Source organism: Natrix helvetica (genome assembly GCF_964273705.1).
Source record: "Natrix helvetica genome assembly, chromosome: 3".
Taxonomy (NCBI): Eukaryota; Metazoa; Chordata; class Lepidosauria; order Squamata; family Natricidae; genus Natrix; species Natrix helvetica.
The window spans coordinates 134,242,034-134,260,451 of record NC_138549.1 but is presented as its reverse complement, the minus strand read 5'-3'; the positions used below and the strand labels follow the sequence as shown (position 1 = coordinate 134,260,451).

At 41.3% G+C, this 18,418-nt stretch overlaps 1 protein-coding gene across 1 annotated transcript in view; it reads left to right on the top strand.

The window, feature by feature from the left end:
• Positions 1 to 18,418, top strand: part of KCND3 (potassium voltage-gated channel subfamily D member 3) — a 336,188-nt gene that overhangs the window by 306,925 nt on the left and 10,845 nt on the right. Inside the window, exon 5 of the mRNA XM_081946152.1 lies at positions 12,713 to 12,805. Coding sequence (XP_081802278.1) covers positions 12,713 to 12,805 — 93 coding nt within the window. The remainder of the gene's footprint in view (positions 1 to 12,712; positions 12,806 to 18,418) is intronic.

Genomic DNA, 18,418 nt, shown 5'->3' with positions numbered 1-18,418 from the left:
GGCCCTGGGCCTGCAAATCCTGACCACCTAGGACGCGGGGGTTGGTACAAGCGACCGGGTGTAACCAGCACCCACGGTCTCCCAACCGACTGCGGGTTGTTAATCTGTCCTCGTATCTGCCCCTCCCTACGACCGTTGGAATCAAGGAGCCCTGTATAGGAATGGTATCCTCTCCCCCCTCCTCCTCTCTGCTCCTTCTGCTCAAGACCCCACCTGGTGACCTGGCTTCGTCATCGCTCCTGATCTGACCCACCCACCCCCCAACCCCTGAACCCCTAAAAGAATTTAAAAAACATTTGACTAAAAACCCCCTAAGTCTCCGCTTCCTCCACCTCTCGGGATTAATGAATCCGTCATCAAGGTGGGCCCTTGAAAGGGCGGAGGGCCACACCTGCGAGAGGGGGGACTCCCGCAGCAGGAGCAAATCTGACCTCGAGTGTATACTGGGGGGAGCTGCAGCAAGGGCCAGGGTGCTATAGATGTTAATTAAGTCAGCAAGCCAGGTTCCACATCAGATGGTAAGTCAGTACGTGGGTAATAGGTAGATGGTAGATAGATGGCGAATAGGTGGAAAGTAGATGGTACATAGTGGAGGCCAAGAGGCAATCTGTGGTGTGGGTGGGCAGGCAGTCTAAGTAGATGTTTGATGGAGTTTGATGGTAAAATTGATGGTAAATTTGATGGTAAGCGGGTGAAAGCTGGTGAAAGATGGTGGGGGGTAGTCCCGCAGGCACACACAGTAGTCCATAGTTATAAATAGTCAAAATAATAAGTAAACAAGTGACAAGCGGGCGGGTTAGCCATGGCAGGTAAATGGCAGGGGTTGATGAATCCTTTCTCTTCCTGGCACTAAACCTCCTGCCAGTGGAAGCCTCCTGCCAATCTCCTGGGCACAGACCTGTCCTGCCCTTGGTGCCACAGGGCTCCCTCCTTCTGCCAGGCTCCAGCATAGCTCTTTAAGGGCAAGCCCCATCGTAGCCTGCCTCCCCTCAACTTCAGCGGCCCCCCCGGTGTTAGTCCTGGCCCGAGCGCTGCTCCGGCCGGCCTACGGCTCTCCCGCAGGCCTTCTTCGGCCTCCAGCGTCTCGAGCCTCATGCAAACCCCCGAACGGCCTTTCTGCAGTCCTCACCCTCCAATTTGGCCTTGCTGACATCGCCGATACTGCCCTTGCGCCGCCCGGGTCGCTGGGATGCCGCTGGGATGCCGTCGCTGCCACCCATTCATCCTGCCTTTGCCCCTATCACCGCAGTCACCGCAGTCGCCGCCGCCGCCATTCGCCGACCTCCAGCTGGAGCTCCAATGCCGACTCCACCTCCAACTCTCATTTCGGCTCCAGCTGGGGCTATCTCTTCATCTGTCCTGGCTGTTTGACCACCCTGGAGGGCCAATTAAGGCTCCATGGAAAGCCAGGGTGGTCGTTGCTCTTAATTCCCAACCCTCGCGATGGAAAGAGGGCCAGGGCGCCCCCTCCCCCGTCAAAGAGCTCCGTGGAAGTACGGAGCTCAGAAGTCAGCAGCCATTTCCCCCGGAAGCTCCTCCTCCAATAAACATGTGGTGGCTCGCAGTCGCCCGCGCAACCTGTCCAAATCTTCGGTGACAACAGGGTCAAACTCCTCCCAGCGTGGAATCTCAAGACTAGCCTCGGACGCCCCCCCTGGAGCACTGGAGTGGGTCCACCCCCTCCGGATGTGATCAATTTTATCCTGCAGGTATTCCCCAAACTCCTCTGCCCTGCCCTGCAATGGGGGGTCCCGTTGTCCCTGCAACAGAAGGGAGCGGGTCACCCGAAACTGGGCGGCAGGGCGGTTCTCTGCGGACGCTATAAGGGTGGCACAATATTGACGTTTGGCCACCCTTATTGCCACAAGGTAGGTCCTTAAGTAGGCTCTTACCTGTGTTCGATTGGATTCGGAGCGGGAGGATCTCCACTTGTTCTCTAGGCATCTCCTGTGGCGTTTCATCGCCCTTAGCTCCCCGTTAAACCAGGGAGCCCGAGTCGATCGTTGCCATCGGAGAGGCCGCAAAGGCGCAACCCGGTCCAAGGCCCCGGCGGCCGCACTGTTCCACACGGCTACCAGGTCCTCTGCCCGGGAGCGGGACAGGTCTGCAGGAGGTGGCCCAAGCTCCGCCTGGAACCTATCTGGTTCCATCAGACGCCTGGGGCGGAACCATCTGGGACCAGCTGGCTCCGCCTCCCCGCGGCGGGGGGTAGCGCCAGGGAAGTCCAGTTGGAGAAGTGAGTGATCTGACCATGACAGGGGCGTGATGACTAAATTCCCTCTTCCCAGATCACTCGTCCACTGGTCGGAGACAAACACAAGATCCAGTATGTGGCCTCTTTCGTGTGTGGGGTCCCGAACTACTTGAGTCAGATCCATGGCTGTCATGGAAGCCATGAATTCCCGGGCTGCCTCGGATGCCTCTCCCGTCGACGGCAGATTGAAATCCCCCATCACTAATAACTTGGGGGTCTCAACCGCCATCTCCACGATCAGCTCGAGGAGTCTGGGCAGGGCCGTTGATGTATGGCGGGGAGCCAGGTATACTATCAACAGACCCAACTGACTCCCTGGGCCCCATTTCACGCCCAGAGACTCACAACCAGATGTCTGCGACACAGTGAATTCTCTTGGAGCCAAATCTTCCCTGATGATTATCGCTACCCCACCACCCCTACCCTGGGCCCGTGGCTGATGGAATACCCGGTAACCTGGAGGGCACATTTCCCCGAGGGGCAACCCCCCCTCCGGGCCCAACCAGGTTTCCGTTATTCCTGCGAGGTCCGGCTCCCCTTCTGAGATCAAGTCCCTGATGAGGGGGGACCTTGTTAACCACGGACCTCGCGTTACATAACATCAGCCTAAGGCCCAGGCTCTGCCGATCCTGTCCACCTAGACTGCGGGGGTTGGTACAAGCGACCGGGCGTGTCCAACAGCCCCGGTCTCCCAACCGACCATGCGTTCTTCTGGTGTCCTCGCGCCCGCCCCTCCCTACGACCGTCGCTATCGGAATCCCCCCTATAGGAATACTGTATCCTCTCGCCTCCCCCACTCCGCTCCCCTCCGTCCTGATCCCACCTGTTGACCTGGCTGTATCCATACCCCCAGGTTGAATAACCCTCCCCCCCTCCCTGGAACCCCTTAAAAATTTTAAAAAACATTTCGCTAAAAAAACCCTGATCCCCCGCTTCCTCCACCTCTCTGGGTTAATAAACCCTTCATCGAGGTGGGCCCTCACCAGGGCAGGGGGGCATATCTGCGAGAGGGGGGACCCTCGCAGTCATAAAATGTCAGCCCTAGAATAAATTATGCTGTTACTCAGTCCGTGAGTATGGCTATGGCAGGGTTTTCTTTGCAATAAGTCCAAGATGTAGATAAATGTAAAAAGGCCAAGATGTAAATAGATGTAAAAGGTAACTAAAAGGAGAGAGGAAGCCTACATTGCCAAACCACAATAGTCTAACAGTCCACCATCGAGGCCCAGAGGTAGTTCTTAAAGTGCTTCTTAAGTTCTTAAAGTGCGTAGAAACCACAAATTGCAGATCCATCCATGGGGGTGGGGGGGGTGGGGGGGAATGGGCAAAGTGCCAAGGCCAGTTTCCTGGCCTGTTGATCTTCTGGGGGTCGCCCAAACCTCCGGCGGCCCCCCCTGGCTTGCTTCTTCGATCCCCGCAGCTCCTCTCCGCCCCCCCCCCCAGCCTCCTAAATAGGCAGCTCAAGCAAGATGTAAATTCGTTCTCCTCCTCACCGACTCACTCACTCCCCTCATGGAATCACTCCTCCGCTCCTCAGCTGTCTCACTGCTTTCTCGCCGCCCTGGCAGCCACGCAAACCTCATCCTCCGCTCTTCCAGTTTTTCCAATTTTTCGGCTGCCGCGGCCCAACCTCAGCATTCAGCGTTCAGCGTTCTCGCCTCTTAGCTGCCATCCACAATCCTCAATCCTCGATCTCCTGTCCATCTGGCTGTCTGATTCTCCCGGGTCTCAGCTGTTCCCCCCGGGTCCCAGATTGTTCTCAGAGACAGCCAGGGTTGCCACTGGCCAGCTCTAGACCCCCCTGAATGACCGGTGGGGGCCGAAAGCGCCCGCTATCCCTGCCAGGGAGCCCCATCCTTCACGGAGCTCTAGGAAGGGCCGCCATTGCCCCGGAAGCTCCTCCTCCTGACTCAAATTGCAAATATGCATTCCAATTTGCAAAACGTTGTCATATTTAACTCTATCCATTGTAGAAGTTGTGTTGTCTTCTGTTCACTAAGGGCATCACTGAAATATACAAACAAAATATACATCACAAAAATACTTCTAATGTGCCCTCCAGGCCAAATGTGCAATGCTTATAATCTGATACAATGCCTTCTCATCTTACTAATAAAATTTATAATATTTAGGTGTAGGTGGATCGGGGGAGGGGGAATAACAGGCATGATCAGACAGACAGACAGACAGACACACACACACATTTTTATATATTCTCTCTAGCTACATCAATGTTTGTAGTGTGGGGACAATTTATTCAAATTTTTAATTCAGATTATCCAATCTTACTCTTGGTTGACTCTAATGGCCAAGCGAACAGCCATCTTAATAATAAAATATAAAATTGCAACTGCAAAAATGTAGTCATGAAGGATGAGTAGAAGAATAGAACTCCATTTAATAAAGTAATCATCAACAATCGAATTAAAACTAGAGGCAGTTTTATCAAGAGTTTTTCCTATTATTGCTACCTACAGCTTTATTGCCCACTAAAACCAGGTGCCAGTTTTACCTAATGGGAAAAAAGGCATTTAACAGTCACATGTATCCCCCCCCCCTCAAATAATACATCTTAGAAATCTTGCTATCAAACACATTGCACCCTTTCGACACAGCACAGTGTTGTCGTGACTTGGCTTCTGCTCTCAATGCCAGCTCCAATGAATTAATAAGAGTCTGTGATTTAACTGTGCAACCCCAGGGAAGATGCTGAGGAATCTAAATCAGACTCTAGACTGCTTGACATATTTATAGCATCACAGTTTCTTGAAACAGATGTGTTAGAACTTCCTGGAACTTGTTTCTGCTCTTTTCTTTTACCTGTTGCTTTCATAAATTCCTTCCATCAGTGAAGTCCTGCCAGGCGAACTATCGTCAGTCTAAATACAGCCCCCTGTACACAAATGCTCACAGCTAAAAAGAAATGGGAAAGTATGTTGCTGAAATGATGTTTTGCAAAACTGCAGGTGTTTGTACATTATATTCTGCTTTATATAAATTAAAAACCAAATCATAGCATTCAATATTAGAAAATATAATAAGCTCATTAGAATGGAATGGAATAGAATAGAATAGAATAGAATAGAATAGAATAGAATAGAATAGAATAGAATAGCTGATATATGTCTTCTGATTTATATGGAATACCTGATAGATAAATGCTGTGCAATTCTGCTCTGTTTCTTATTGCCACAAGCATTATTACAAGCATTACATTTCCCATTGTCTTGAATTGAACTGAGACTACTGACTCACTCACAGGGAATCTGCTAGCCTAAATCTGAGTATACCTGGTTTAAATATAACCACCTTGACAGAATCTCAGTTCTTCTTCCACTGTGCTTATCGAAATGCTTTTGCATACCCTCCGATACTTTATGGGAGATATGGATTAGTAGACAATGGTAATGATACAGTTATCAGCTGCCTGAATTCAGGTTGCCATCTATAAAAGCTTACATTCCTTCGTTGTTAGACAATAAATATACAAATCGGGTTTATAAAGCTAATAGATCATAAAGCCCTTCTATGCTGCCCTCTGTTGCCAGATTTTCAAAAATCACTCATTTCAGAAGGAAACGGAAATGCAATTCTCCTAAGAATCTCAGTTCTTGGAAAAGATAAAAGGCCAACACTGCATTTAAACTACAGACCTAAACTGGTAGGCTTAGGATTTAGCAGATCTTTTTTTTCTTGAGTAGATAGAGCACATACTGTAACCCTGTATGTGGAAAGATAGAACAGGGAGCACATTTAGATCCTCAGTTCAGCTTTAGCAGCCATCTAGTGGATTGACACTGACTTAATGCTTTTTTATTTTAAATTATGTAGGTCATTGACTTAATATACTTGATTGCATTGGCAAATTTATACTGTAAATTGTAGAATTTAAATCCATAATGTCTGGCTCATCAAAATGTAAGCCTAACCCCTCTGAAGATATTACTGTGTCTTTGACTTTCAGGAGCCACTGATAGTGGTGATGTGCTGCTACCACTTCCAAAAAGGCCTGTTCCTCCTATTTACTCTGCTTGCAAACAACAGTGCCACCAGTTCATGGAATACACTTAGCCTTATTAGACACAAGCCCGATGAAATTTTCTTACTGCTGATACTACATAATCACATTGTCAAAAATTACCATTAAAAAGATACTTTTTTTAAAAAAAAAAAGAGCTCTTGCATTGCTAAAGCATAGATTGGATACAGTGGGCACACTCCAGTTCTCTTTCATCAAATGCTACCATTCAAGAGGGGGAGGGGAGATACGAAGTGTGCCTTTTCTATAGCAGTCTATGTTCTATGAAACACCATTCCCTTGGGATCCTGCAGGCCTTCACTATTTTAGGCTTCTAGAAAGCCATATAAATACAGGTAGTCTTCAAGTTACAATCACAATTGAGCCCAAAATGTATGTTGCTATGTGAGAAATTTGTTAAGTGAGTTTTGCTACACTTTATGACTTTTCTGGCCACATTTCTTAAGTTATACAATACAATAGTAGAGTTGGAAGGGACCTTGGAGGTCTTCTAGTCTAACCCCCTGCCTAGGCAGGAAACCCTATACCGTTTCAGACAAATAGCTATCCAACATCTTCTTAAAGACTTCCAGTGTTGGGGCATTCACAACTTCTGGAGGCAAGCTGTTCCACTGATTAATTGTTCTGTCAGGAAATTTCTCCTCGGTTCTAAGTTGCTTCTCTCCTTGATTAGTTTCCACCCATTGCTTCTTATTCTACCCTCAGGTGCCTTGGAGAACAGTTTGACTCCCTCTTCTTTGTGGCAACCCCTGAGATATTGGAACAATGCTATCATGTCTCCCCTAGTCCTTCTTTCTCTTAAGCTAAACATACCCAGTTCCTGCAACCGTTCTTCATATGTTTTAGTCTCCAGTCCCCTAATCATCTTTGTTGCTCTTCTCTGCACTCTTTCTAGAGTCTCCACATCTTTTTTACATTGTGACAACCAAAATTGAATGCAGTATTCTAAGTGTGGCCTTACCAAGGCATTATAAAGTGGTATTAACACTTCACATGATCTTGCTTTTATCCCTCTGTTGATGCAGCCTAGAACTGTGTTGGCTTTTTTGGCAGCTGCTGCACACTGCTGGCTCACATTTAAATGGTTGTCCACTAGGACTCCAAGATCCCTTTCACAGTTACTACTACTGAGCAAGGTATCATCTATACTGTACCTGTGCATTCCATTTTTGTTGCCTAAATGTAGAACCTACATTTTGTTGCCTAAATGTAGAACCTAAGTGAATCCCACTGCAGTTGTGAAGTTAGTAACACGGTTGTTAAGTGAATCTGGATTCCCCATTGACTTTGCTTGTCAGAAGGTCATAAAAGGGGATCACCTGACACTGGGACACTGCAATTGTCATAAATGTGAATCAGTTGTCAAGCGTCTGAATTTTGATCATGTGACCATGGGGATGCTGCAACGGTTTTTATTATGTAAACAATTTGGAAAAGTAAACTTCACAACATTTTGATCCAAATGGGTGAGACCTGAAAATTAATAGATGTACCTTGGGATGAAGTTGAAGGAAAGATTGTTTAGCATTATATACATTCCTAAAATGTAAAAAAATATCCACCAGTACTATATATGACAACTTATTTGAAAACATGCAGAAAAAGTGAGCTATTCTGATATCACACTAAGCCAGAATTCTTCAAAATGAACAAGTATAGCAAGAGGGCCAAAATAAACTATGGAAACTTCTGTGATTTGTATAGCATGATATTTAAAGCAGGACCTCTGGCTTTTTCCCATCACAACAACTTCAAAAAGAAAGTCAGGAACAAATCTTCTCTTTTAGCTTTGGCTTATTAAGGCGTCCTTGTTTATATGTTATGCAAAATGAATAGAATAGAATAGAATAGAATAGAACAGAATAGAACAGAATAGAAGAGTTGGAAGGGATCTTGGAGGTCTTCTAGTCTAACTCACTGCTTAGTCAGGAACCTTATACCATAGGAGTAGCTTTTCCTGGTAGCAACATAAAAAGAGCTCTGGCAAATCAGATCAAAAGATAATGGGTTTATCTTAGCCTTTTTGGTCTCAATCTGCTTCAGTCTGGAGAACAGATTGAAATTTAGCAGGATCAGATTCAGAAAACAACTAATGCTCTCCAGTTGGCAGCCTAGTTGCTCACCTCTGCACTCATGGTACCTGTACCCACCCCAACTGCTTCCTTTACAATTATTTCATCCTTTGGTGTGTCTGTGTGTTTATGTGTGCACTGCTGTGATTTGAGAATGAAGCTAGAGAATCAGGGTTCAATGGGATAGCCTAACCGAAAAGTGTCAGGAGCTCAGCTATTTCTAGTTGTTGCATAATTTAGATAACACCTCTGTTATAGAGCCATTGTCTGTTCTTTAATATATTGTGACCAACTAGAAGCTTACAAACAGGATACAATAGAAATAACTTTATTCTCTTTCTGCTCTCCTATAGTTGCTATTTAAAATGCGCTCTTCATGACCCAGGAAATAATACACTGACATCAAAACTATTCTTCCATGAATTGAGTCTCAAGTCCATCTAAATTTATGGCTATCACTATACTTTATGGTAGCAATTTCCATATGTGATGTATAAAACATAATTCTATCAGTATTGCATTTCTCCATTGTATTAATTTTATTTATTTTTAAAACAAATGTCTAAAACAGGTTGCAAGCAGCCAAGCCAATGCAACTATATGAAGCTTAAAAGCTAAAACTATAAAATAAGATAATTATAACAAGGGCAAGGACAGAATCACAATACATGATGTAGCAGTATAACTTCTGAAGAAAAAAAAAATCTATATCCACAATTGTCATATCACTATATGCCTTTCATCCTTGCTCAGTTAGAATTTTGAAATATAAAATTTGGAGTCAATAACTGCAATCTATAGTGATGCCATAACAGTAATGATAATATTCATTATCATACAGTAAGTGCATTTTAATGATTCTGTAAGATATGTCCTTGTCAAACATCAATCCCAGTTAAAGGAGCTGTTTTGAGCACATAATTACTGATTTAACATATTTAATGGTTTTTGAAAGTCCCTACTACTGAACACAAATAAAATTGATGGCAATGATTAAAGAAGACATGCTGTGAAATTGAGGTGAAGTTCAAGGTCAGGAAATTTAAATTAAATACACACACATACTTAGCCATGTCATTTCTAAAGAATAGCAACAAAAAAGTGATACCAAAATAATGTTTTCAGTGTCACCAATATATCTGGTTCTAGGCAAATCATGTCCGCGAATCACAAAATTAGTGATGTGCAAGGGCCTCTATTGTACATCAAAGCATTTCAGCCACAGAGGTTATTTTGATAAGTATCATTTAAATAGGCAATGTCCTCATTAGATCAGCATTACAGCTATATTCCAAAAAATGGGTCATTCACAGTAGGTAGAATGTCACAATTTATTGCACGTAATTGAGTTGATGAAAATGTCTAACAAATTACATTTGCAATTTTGGATTATGCCAAAATAAATATAAGAAGAGGAAGCAATGCAAAGTTATTGTTTTGCCAAGTTACAAATTGCTTTCAGAAAATCCTTAAAACTAGGTAGATTATTCCAGACTTTGATTCCTTGATACTTTGGGATTGCTTCAAAATATACTCTCCAAGCACTCTTTCAAGGAAGCACAAAAAGAAAGCAAAATGGCCAGCAGAGTCACTAACATAATCTAAATAATCTAGACTGAAATTGTTGTTTTCAGAAGAGCGTTATAGCTGAGAGGATGGAACATGTGTTTTGCATGAAAAAATTCCAGATTCAAATCCAGATATATCAACTCTAGTTGAGATATGATTCAGTATAAGAAGCTTCTCATATCCTCAGGTTTCACTCTTAGTTTTAAGTAATAGTGTGCTAGTGAAATAACTGAGAAAGGACTCAGATAAAGCTATAGAGCTATAGAGTTGTGAACATAGCTTGCTTGGAACAAAATTCCCTTTGAAATGACATGTGTTTTTTGAACCACAATGGGTAAATAATAATAATAATAAGGCTGAATTATCATCAAGCAATCTGTAATGGGAGGTGCTTAATTATTGTCTTTAATTCAACCAGACAGCATCCATCTTTGCATGTAAAAGTTCAGAAGGTAGGTATGGGACAAAAAACATAAGCTGCAACCCTATCAAGGACTTGTGCAAGGTAATGGCTGTAAAAAATTAGCCTTGCTGCTAATATTGTAAACACAAAATTGTACTGTTCACTTTATGGTGGATCAAATTAACAATGGCGTTGGAAATGCCTGTAAAGGATTTCCATGTGTTCCAAAATGTCACACATATACACATGGTCGCATGATGTGATCTGGATGCTTGGCAATCTGATCACACCTAGCCCCCAGCTGATCGCACCAACCCCCACCCCATCCCCACATTCATGTGATTGCCATTCACAATCCTCTCTGCCGGCTTCCCTTAAAAGTCAGTGGAGAAGTCAACAGGGAAGGTTACAAGTTGCTGCGCTCTTTTCATCTCTGGGCACTGACTGAAAGAGCTCCCTGCCAAAACTTTTCAGCTCCAAGCAAGCAGAGCCAAGCTGAAATCCTTTTTCAAGGAGCTGCATGCTGTAGAATTTCAGACTTGTACTGACTTGCATGGAGCTGAAATTATTTGTGCCTGCGCAGAGCTGAAACACATTAACAGAGTCTGAAAGTGCAAAACTTCCTGCCACCCTTTTAATTGTTTGATCCATTAAGGCAGGTCTTTCTAAGTTTCTTTCTCTGACCATGAAGCCACTGGGGGGGGGGGGGTTGCCTCTGTTGTCTGGTTGTTTCCCAGGCAGCATCTCTTCCTCTTGTTCCCCAAGGTAATCTCCACAGTCCATTACACTGCCAAAAGATTTCAGCTTCATGCCTGCTTGCACAAGTCAAATTCCTTTAGCACGGATTCCTTTAGCTTACATTTTGGAATGGAGTATTTTCAACTCCTGAATGGAGGCAGCACAAGGCATCTAAAGGCACCTCACACCCTTTATCTGGGACTTTGACTGGCAAGATTGCTTACATCTAGCAATGCCAAGATTGCTCCCATTGAGCGAAGCCATCATGTGATATCTTGCTTAACAACTGCTTTGCTCAATGACAGATATTCCAGTTCAAATTGTGGTCATATGTCAAACATTGTGGCATGGCTTCATGTTGAATGCTGGGAAAATATAGCTTACTATCCTAGAACAAGCAGGAGATTGGATGGCAGAGAAGAGATTCATTTCGATTCCCTACAATTATGAAGTAGTAAGCATTCCTTTCTAAAATGATTCCTTGGAAAGATCCTGTTTCCCTTCGGAAAGTGTTAAATATGAATCACTTGCACATAAATCTTTTTTTCTGACCAGCTATTAGATCTGCATAAATGCTGATTATTGATAAAGTATCTACTTCACAACAATTCTTCACCCCTGATAACTGAAATTTAAGTATTTCCAGCTAAATGAAGCCTCTTGTCCTATGTGCAGGGTTTAGAGAACCATCAGAATTTTTGTCCACATCTTCAATCACCATTTTATGAGTAGCTCAGATGTTCCATGCCGAAGATGAAGCTGTGGTGCAGCTGTGGCAAAAAAGGGAAACTTAGGCTTCCATCCTCTCGTTGTAAATAATAGTTGTTGAAATAGTTCTTTGTAGTTTTTTAATGTGTTTGTTACACTGATGTGTACTAACCTTTTCCAAAGATCTGTTTGTTCCTACCAAGAACCATGCAACCTGAATTAAATTGTACTTTGCATCGCAGCTGCAGATGTTATTGGTGTGTCAAAGAAAGCAGAAGCAGAGCTAACCTAAACATATAGAAGTAGCTGCTTTGGTGGCACAATTTAGGAATGTAAACCAGTCTCCTTTGTGACTGTGGATCTGTTTAGTGCAGCTTTCTAGAGAGAGAGAGATTTTTTTTTTAAAAAAAAGGTCTAAATTATATATATAGGCAATTTTTAGTTTGTCTGGTATGTTTCTGTTGATTCTATTACCAGGAGTAAAATCTTCTTGACTATGTTGTAGCAAATGCAGTCTGGACAGCTATTGCAGCACTTTGCCATGGAATCAAATTCTCCCAATCTGTTGTTCTGGTCTGGATTAGAATGTATATAACCTTCCAATCAGTGTCCATCTGGGGATTAGGGAAGACAACAACTAAGCTTTATTTTGTAGCTTTACCTGCCAATCTGTCTTTCTTTCTGTCTCTGTCTTCACCTTTATTTTATGGGGGACGGGGGAGTTTTCAGTCCTCTTCCTTCCTTTTTTAAAATTTAACTTTTGGGATAACAGTATGCAGTAGAACTTCTTATTAGGCAAGGATATTGAAGCTCAAGACTTCTTTGTCTTTTTCTTGCTCCTCTTTTACATATTGGACTTTCAGATGCTGGATAAGACTGCTATTTTCTCTGTAGAAATGATCTCATGGTTGCCTTTTCTGTCTGCTTAGGGGTCTATGGACGGTGAGCACAATATCAGCAAAGCCAAATCCATCATTGAAAGTCAGCACCACCACCTGCTGCATTGCCTGGAAAAAACAACTGTAAGTAAAAAGAGGGAGTGCTTTTGAGTTTCTTTTCACTCAAGCCTATGCAGTTTTTATAAAAAACAGAAAAGGGGGTTATATATTAAATTTAGCATGCCAGGACTGAGTCAATATTGAGCCTTGTTAAGCCTAATTTTAATTGAATTTCCATATTCTCGTCCCTCCCTGTAATAATGTCATTACATTATGATTTATTGGAAATATGCAAAACTGTTATCAAATACACTTGTTAACTACAGTTAGGGAAAAAAAGAAACAGAAAAGGAAGTATGTGCATAAGTTCTGAAATAGAAGTATGAAACCCGAGCAGACTATTCATTGGCTATTTAACAATCATACTATAATATTTATAGTAATCCTGTATTCTAGAGTAAGGGTGAACAATGGATGGCCCTCTATATGTTGTATTACACCATACCCTCATTTTTCACCATTGACTATGCTGCGTATGGCTGCTAAGATTTGGGAGTACTGTAAGAACATCTGGAAGGCCATCTCCGTGGATCCATTATTAATGTACATATGAAAGTAATCTGCTATATACCAAAACATATTACTCTTTTGGTTACCTGAACTTTGATCATTTAGCCAGATGTGTATATGGAATTTGCCCCTAAGTACATATTGAAAGCCCATAGTTGCTCTATGCAACTACCTCCTAATGATCACTGTTGCATTGATTGATATCCGTATCTTTATTATCTTAATAAACATTTTATTTTATTTGTTGCTTTGCCCTTCTTAAAATTATAACATTTTCAATCTTATCCTCCCTGCTTTTTATACAAAGCAATAGACCTTACTAAATATATGAATTATACATGAGGAAAGTCCTAAGAAGGCCACTTGTGAGTACAGAATGCAAAGCCTTGGAGGAATTGTTGTCATTCTTGCCACTCTTGTAGGAACAAATAGAAAACTTCACATGGAGAGCACAGAAGGAGAAGAAAAAGGATCCTGGAGGATAGTATATTACATAAGCATGTTTACCATATGCAATAAACATTGCAAACATGTCTTGAATATTATCTCCACAATGAGAGCTAACAGAAAAATTCAGAAGGCATGTATTCACCTAACTTAGGTGACTATGTGCAGCTAGCAAATATAGTTTATCTACTCTATTCTTCTAGGCAATTTGAAAATAACAAAAGATGCATCATGTAATTGTTTTATAATTTAGGAAAGTTACATTAATAGTAACGGAAATACATGTCTGTTCTTCAGATTAAATTTATGTTATACACAAAAGTATTTTTGCATTTTCAAACCTACAAATTTGTGTTAAACAGCAGGTAATAAAATCTGCATCCTAATTCTGATTGAACCATCACAAAGGAGTCCACTCTGACAAAGAATGTAATTATTTTCCTTTGAGCACAGAGGTACAGACATGGTTTATCCTGTCCCTAAAATATTCCAAACAAAACCTACCAATTATTTTTCAAGGTTATTAGTATATCTCAATCCATGATGATGATGATGATGATGATGATGATGATGATGATGTGTTGCCTTGCAGGAATTAGAAAAATATGTGAGAAAATAGATTGTTAATTATATGAATTATAAATGTCTTTCCTTAAAATATTATAGCTTATTAAATTGTGTTTTTTCCAAATTATATGAAATGCATATTTATGTTTTAAATTACATTATTAATAACTTAAACAAAGGGTGAACCTTCTTTCTTAGCCATGAATCTGACTAGGTGTTTTTTAGTTAAATCATACTGCTGTTGTGAACATTAAATGGTATATCTTGATACCTGCTCTGGTTGAAAAATGGAATACACACTCATACATATTGTGTGCACACATACATACACACATAATGTAATCCCATTACACATTTACAGAATAAACAGGGGAAGAGTAAGAACAAGGTATTCACCCCAACTAAACTTTATGAATACTGTGTTAAGATGGATTGGGAGGGACACACAATATCATCCCAGCTCCCTTCAGTATATATTATATGTTCTTCAGAAACAAGCTATATTGTCAGAATAATCTATTCAATGAATAACAATGGATTCAAATAATTAGTTGTTGAATTATTTTCAACATAATGAAATGGGGAATAGGCAAATACATTTCTAAAACATTGGAGATTGGCTGTTTAAAGAATAATTAATGACCAAAGTATATACAATCTAAATGAATAAGAATAAATTATTCGCCAATCAGCTGAAATCTCAATCTACCAGAAATAGTAATGAAAATACATGCAGTGCTACATCAGCATGGAATTGGAATCAGGTGAGGCTCACTGCAATCTCAATCAGTAATATATAGCTGTTTAAGTTATTGGAAAGGGTGTGTTGCTGTTGACCTAACCATCTATCATTTTGAAGAGAGGTTGTCATTCAAGGACTGACATATAGCATGTTCAGTGTGTTTTCCAGTGCATTCATCAAAAGAGTTCATTCAGCATTTGTGCTGAACATGCATGCCTTTCCATCATACCTAACTAATTAAAAAACATCACAACAACACATTGTCTCATTGTAGACTATGAATTCTAGAGCCACCAAAGAGTTCTTTTGCAGTGTCCCACAATTGCTAGTGGAATGAAGAATGACCTATACATAAGCATTGCTACAGGTTTCAAGGGGCAATTCACCTTTCCTTAAATCTAAAATCATGCTTTTTGTATTCTCTATTGTCGAAGCTTTGTGTTTAAACATCTGAGATGTGATGAATCATCTTTAAATTCAGCTATTTAAGTAAAACAATGTTGGGAAGTATTTGCTATCAATTTAAAAAATAAGCAACCAAATAATATTGGACTGAAATGTTCAACCTTTTTCTATATGAATATGCAGCTTCTATTTTCTCAGGTGCTTCCAGGCAAAGGTCTTTGAAATCACAATTCCAATTGTTCCATTTAGTAATCATACTAGATCTTTTATCTTATAATTGGTCTTTTCCCAGCTTTCCTATCTCTGAGTCCCTTTTCCACACACTCCCACTGTTAATCTAGAGTGGTGTTTTCTTAACCTTGGCAATTTAAAAATGTGTGGCCTTCAACCACCAGAATTCCTCAGAATATTTGCAGGAAAATTCTGGGAATCGAAGTCCATTCCTATTAAAGATGTTGAAAAACATTGATTGATAGTAATCTGTTCCAAATTAATATTTTCCAGAGTTTTCTGCTCCCAATCATTGAAAGCAGATCTGGGAAACAAGGTCCATTCCTTCCCAGTTTATGATTTGCAAGCCTTTGGCCATAACTGACAATTCCTCAAAAGTTGAAGTGTTTTTCTCCATTAGTTAATTGTAGCCTCATTAGACTAGCCAGAGAATTCCAATTTTCTCCTTGGTTCACGATACTAGCTTTGTTTATCCCCAGGCCAATATTTAGTCCATCTTATCTCACTTTTTCCAGAACTGCCAAATATATAGAGTGAATAGAGTCAGAACAAAGCATCATAATGGTGATTCTCTTATTAAAGCCAGAGTTAGATTTAGCTAAGACACACTGGTGAATAGGGCAGTGTAAGCTATTCAAAATGAGCACTTTATAAAACACCCTTTCTTGAAACATGAAAGCAACCTTGTTCTGCAGAAGGTTCAGTGTTGTTGTTTCTAAGACTTGCTCCATTTGCCCGCATTATATGTACATCAGAGGCAGGGCCGGATTTTCCTATAGGCTAACTAGGCTTCAGTCTAGGGCCTCAAGATCAAGAGGGGGCCTTTTATTTTTATTTATTATCCATGCCACATTTTTTATAAAGGTTAATACCAATTACAACATGTTTCATTTAATATATTGATATATATCACAGTAATGATGTATTTTATTATCTCTCATGTAATTTACAAACTTAAAATGGGAGGTGAAAGGGCCCCATAAGTGGAATAGCCTAGGGCCTCTTTTCATCTAAATCAGGCCCTGATCAGAGGTGATATTCAGCAGGTTCTGACCAATTCTGGAGAACTGATAGCAGAAATTTTGAGTAGTTTGGAGAACCGGTAAATACCACCTCTGACTGGTCCCGCCCCCATCTATTCTCTGCCTCCCGAGTCCCAGCTGATCGGGAGGGAATGGGGATTTTGCAGTAACCTTCCCTTGCCACACCCACCAAGTCATGCCCACCAAGCCATGCCCTCAGAACTGGGCAGAAAGAAATTGAATCCCACCACTGATGTACATGCATAGCCAGTTCCCTTTTCAGAAGTGTTTGCTATGTATCTACACTTACACAGTAGCTGAGGGGGAGAGGGATTTATTGGTCAAGTTATTGCTCGCTATGTACCCCATTCAAAGACTTTGTGTAGTCTTAATCTGCTCTCCAGAAAGAAGATTGCACACTTACCACATTATTCAGAAAGATTATTTATTTATTTTGGAAGGCTGTGTAACATTGGAGTCACTTTTAAAGAAGGAAAAAACCTTGCTTTAGGACTGAAAAGCTTTTACAGTAGGACACAAAATAGCTTTGCAGTTGGAAATAGGATATATACTTCACATAATAGAGGAAGAAGCAGAATCCCTAATGTATTATTTATCTTTCCCCAGGATAAATTTTCTCACTTGACCCAATTGCACAGTTTTCTGTTTACAGCTGCTAAGGAATTGTCATAATGTTGTTTTCTTCTCTGTGAGAAGATGTCCAACTCTTTAAGAGCAGCTGGGACTCTACCTGCCCCAATATAATTACTGGGAATTACTCAGGAAAAACCTCATGAAATTACTGGTACCAATAACTTTCAGTTAAATGTCCAATACTGCATGTACACCTGAAAATCACGAAGGTACAAGGTGGCAAGAATTGGCATTTTAAGGCCGAATACAGGAGAGTTTACGGAGCTTTCCTTAATCTTGGTTGTAGTTCTGGATATTTGAATTGTTATTATTGAAATTTATCACGATTATGGCCGTTTATTATTGCTGCTGATGTTGCTTCTCAAAGAAAATGGCTAAAGACTATTCTGGAACATGTTTAGTTCCTGGAGAAGTTGAGGACTTTTAGAACAACCAAAGAATAGAAGAAATTGGAGTTGAGGAAAGATCATCCCTGCAGGTGCCCTGGAGAAAAAGCTGAATGCTTTCAGAGCAACTGAGGAGAGATCCAGGGAACGAATCATGGCAGATGGGCAATGATCCTGGTGATGCTGACCCAGAAATAGAACTGAAACAACAAAGAAAGCTCAAGTTTGTGAAGGAAACAATTAACTGAGCAAGTCAGAGAACAACAATAAAATCCCTAAATTATCAATTTCCCTCGTCCCTTTGTTTTCTGTATAGCCTGAACCAGCATGCAGGCCAAAGAGTAGGGAAAAAGTTGAGGAGGAGGGGAAAGTAGCTTGTTAAAGGAGGTCTGTAAAAAAATTACATTGCAATGTAAAGACTTTCTGCTCCAAGTAAAAAGAAAAAAAATGGTAGGAGTAGAAAAGTAACCAAAACTTTTTCTTGTTACAAGAGGGGGGGGGAGGTTAAAGGAGGAGAAAGCAGCTAATTTGAACCTTTAATCTAACCATGTAAATATTTGGAAATCATATAACACGTTTTATATATTCAGCTGCATTTAAAAAAAGCTCTACAGTATGTAATAATCCATAACTAATACTCAGATAACAAACAAAGATTATGCCATAGTAGTAA